Source organism: Lactuca virosa, chromosome 5, assembly GCF_052849685.1.
Source record: "Lactuca virosa cultivar CGN04683 chromosome 5, Lactuca_virosa_CGN04683_v6, whole genome shotgun sequence".
NCBI lineage: Eukaryota > Viridiplantae > Streptophyta > Magnoliopsida > Asterales > Asteraceae > Lactuca > Lactuca virosa.
In genome coordinates this window covers 265,750,031-265,754,236 of record NC_136430.1, presented here as the reverse complement: position 1 = coordinate 265,754,236, position 4,206 = coordinate 265,750,031, and the positions used below count along the sequence as shown (strand labels likewise).

General features: G+C 35.1%; 1 protein-coding gene across 1 annotated transcript; it reads left to right on the top strand.

The window, feature by feature from the left end:
* Positions 1–472: 472 nt before the first annotated feature.
* LOC145115557 (AAA-ATPase At5g57480-like) lies at positions 473–2,340 on the top strand. Its single transcript, XM_079051867.1, has one exon. It carries the CDS (start codon positions 564–566, stop codon positions 2,181–2,183), a length of 1,620 nt encoding a protein of 539 aa, XP_078907993.1. The 5' UTR covers positions 473–563; the 3' UTR covers positions 2,184–2,340.
* The last annotated feature ends 1,866 nt before the right edge of the window (positions 2,341–4,206 follow it).

The window sequence follows — 4,206 nt, the reverse complement described above, 5'->3', positions numbered from 1 at the left end:
GTCTGTGAGGGACGAAAAATGCAACCAAATAAAACAATAGGGACGGTCCGAGTGCAAAACAAAAGTTAGGGACCAAACACGCAAATTTAACCAAACCATAGGGATGATTTCAGTATTTTGTTCAAAGATTTATTGCGTTTTGCAATTTACACCTCCGTCAACTTTTTTCTTCTTCATATCATACTAACATTTTGTATGCAAAGATCTTTATACAGGAAGACTAAGGATGAACGTGATTACTAAATTTATAATAGTTTTTGTACTTATTTATATATGTCTTTGTTAGAGGTCTTATAAAGACCTTCTTACCTTCGTTTACTCCATCCATATGAGATTTAAGTTATGATATTGTGTTGTTTTTGTTGTTGTAAAGTAACAACATTTAATTTGTACCAAAATAGAGGGTTGGGGATTTAAGGAATAATATATATATGGAACAAACTCTTGTCTTTTAGTCACCTAAACTGAGAACAAGTCACCTAGTATTTACTTCTTCCCCATCTATAAATCCTTACAAGTACCTCTCCTTTTCACCATCTCTATTCTCTGCAACAAACCCCACCATGAAGGAGCTCTGGACAACCATGGCCTCTCTAATGGGAGTTTTAGCCTTCTGCCAAACCCTCCTTCACACCGTCATCCCACCGGAGCTCCGCTTCGCTGTTCTTAAACTCTTCCAACGCCTCTTCAACTGCTTCTCTTCCTACTGTTACTACGAAATCACCGAGATCGACGGCGTCAACACCAATGAACTCTACAACGCCGTACAGCTTTATCTATCCTCTTCCGCCTCATCCACCACCCCTTCCGCCGCAGCTACCTCCTCCAACCGTCTATCACTTACCCGCGGCCTCAACTCTTCCGCCATCACCTTTGGTCTCGCTAACAACGACCGTCTCTCCGATGTCTTCAATGGTGTTTCCGTCGTCTGGGAACACATCGTCACGCCCCGACAATCACAGACGTTCTCATGGCGGCCATTGCCGGAGGAGAAGCGTGGGTTCACGCTCCGGATCAACAAAAGGGACAAACCTCAGATTCTCGAGGCTTACCTTGATTTCATAACTGAGAAAGCGAACGAAATCCGAAGGAAGAATCAGGATAGGCTGCTGTACACGAATTCCCGCGGCGGCTCTCTCGATTCTCGGGGACACCCATGGGAATCGGTGCCGTTTAAGCACCCGAGTACATTTGATACCCTGGCAATGGATCCGGAGAAGAAGGCGGAGATAATGTCCGATCTCCGGGATTTCGCTGACGGACAGGCGTTTTATAAACGGACGGGACGCGCGTGGAAGCGTGGGTACCTTTTGTATGGTCCCCCCGGCACCGGAAAATCAAGCATGATCGCTGCAATGGCGAATTTCCTTGGGTACGACATTTACGATCTGGAATTAACAGAGGTAAACACAAATTCGGAACTCCGGAAATTGCTTATGAAAACCAGTTCAAAATCAATTATCGTAATCGAAGACATTGACTGTTCTATAAACCTTACAAATCGTAAAAAAAGTAACAGCAGTGGGGGGCGGAGCAGCGGCGGTGCATTTGACGGAGGTTCTGAAATGAGAACCGGCCCCGGAGCTCCGGGAGGTCCCGGCGATCCGGAGAACAATGGTAACAACAACAACTCCATTACACTGTCTGGTTTGTTAAACTTCACAGATGGGTTATGGTCGTGTTGTGGATCGGAGCGGATATTTGTTTTCACAACCAATCACATTGAGAAGCTTGATCCGGCATTGCTTCGAAGTGGAAGAATGGATATGCACGTCTTCATGAGCTACTGTTCATTCCCATCGTTGAAGATTCTTCTGAAAAATTACTTAGGGTATGACGACGGCGACATCGAAACGGAGGTTTTGGCGAAGCTGGCGGAGGTAATCGATGAGGCGGAGATGACTCCGGCGGATATCAGTGAAGTATTGATTAAAAACCGGCGAGACAACGACAAGGCGTTAAGGGAGTTGTTGGAGGCGTTGAGGATTAGGGCAGAGAAAAAAAGGGTGGTGAGTAGACGGCGGCGGTTGGTGGCGGAGGTGGAGGAGATAGCGGAGGAGGAGAAGAGGGCGTTGGATAGTCCTAAAGAAGTTGGTGGTGTGGCGACTGGTGGTGGTGATGACGTGGAAGTAAATTACAAGAAAGGTGGGAAAGAGGGAGAAGAGGATAATGGGATTAATTAATTGATTACCTTTTTTTTTTTTTGTAATTTTTGGGTTTAATTAATTATTAATCCCGTTAAAACAGGGGTTTTGGGATATCGGAATTTTGGGTGGGATTGGATATTGAAAATTGGATATTTTAGAAAAATACATATTTGGTCCTTCATCTTTTACAAAATGTTTGTTTTTTTAGCAGTAAACTATAAAACTTGTCCATATCTTCTAGACGAGAAACTAAATATCCTTCTATCATATCAAATGTTGACATGTGTCATATTTAATTAAACATTTAATGAAATTAATAATAATTTAATCTATTTGTCAACATTTTATATGGCAGGATGATAAATAGAAACAAGATGTAAGAGATATTTAATTTTTCTAGACTTGGATCCCATAAACTTATTTTTAGTTATTTTTAGGACAGATATGAGATAATTATATTTTGTCATGATGATTTTAGCCATTGTTATATTTAGTTATTTACATCTACTCCTGATAAAATTCCAACTTTAATGTTAGAACGTGTTTTATTTTTTATTTTTTTAATTATTACTAATATTTAATACGATGACTATTTTTTGAGTTCATGGTTACTATGTTTGTCTTTTTTACATTTAATGTTTTTAAATATACCTATAAAATCCTATCAAACTAAATTGAAATTAGATGGTTATTAATTTTTTCAGATTGGATTGGACCAATGTATTTAATATTTATTTTATTTTTTAATATTTTGTAAACGTTTCCTTATTAATATATTTTATAATAATTGAAGTATACTGAATGCTAATTAAACGATAACTGTAATATATAATGTTAATCGAATGATAACTAGATATATGATAATGGATATAAATTTTAGTTGGAGAACAATATAGTTGATGTTTTTATTGAATGTACAATATCATCTAACAACCAATCAATTCAATTTAAATATTGAAATTTTAAGACCGATTTACTTCAGTTATTTTTGGATTGAATGGTCTAGATTGTGTATTCCTATATAGAACATGTTATACACATATTAAAAAGAGTTGTTTTGTTAATCTGAAAATGGTAGTAATGTAATGTATATGTAGGAAAATTTAATTTTGTGAATTCTAGTTAGAATATTTTGTTTAGTAATATTTTGACATATAAGAATCATGATGGTGGATTATTGTAAAAGCAAAAAGGCAGTAATTATTGTAAAGTATTTTAATTATGAGGAGGAAGTATTGATATGATCACCATTTTCTTAGTATAATTTAAGTGATCAAAAGTTATTTAGTCGTTTACCGAAAATAATGGCCATATAAAATTATTATCTACTGGACAATTTGAGCTAAGCTGATCTGATCTCCATGTGCCTCCTTTCATTGGCTATCCTTGACCTCAATGTTATTTAATTAATGCATAAATTAAAATAATCTTAGAGCTCTTTTATAGCATAATTAGTTAAAATTAAAACATAAATACCATCAAAACTAAAAGTAGTTTTCTTTTTATACATTTCAATTATCAACAAACATATTGCTTGTAGATATCAATCTCTCTCTCTCTCTCTCTATATATATATATATATATATATATATATATATATATATATATATATATATATATATATATAACAAGACATTACTGATTAAATAAGTAATTATATTTGGTGAAGTTTTTTAGATTCTCCAAAATTCCATGGCTCAAAAACAATTTAAATTTATTAAGGGGACCAGATGGAAGGGCATTATTGGTTGGGACAAAAATACAATGACCAATCTGTTTTACATAATTAAAGTTGTTTTGAGAATCTAATAATTATTATTTTTCAGAAGAAAAATTATTAAGGTGACAAGGCAGTGCACAGATTTTCTACAACAAATATTGTGGTAAGATTTACATACATGATACAAATAATTCATACATATTTAAATTGAGAAAGGTTCAAATAAAAACTATAGAAAAAGGTTAGAAAATCATAAAAATTGATTATTTGTAGTATTAAACTATTAATAATGCAATATAATTCTTGTAAAAACCGTAAATACTATAAAAAATGTTATGT

Coding starts and splice junctions, on each gene's coding strand:
- LOC145115557 (XM_079051867.1), top strand. CDS start 564: ATGAAGGAGCTCTGGACAACCATGGCCTCTCTAATGGGAGTTTTAGCC.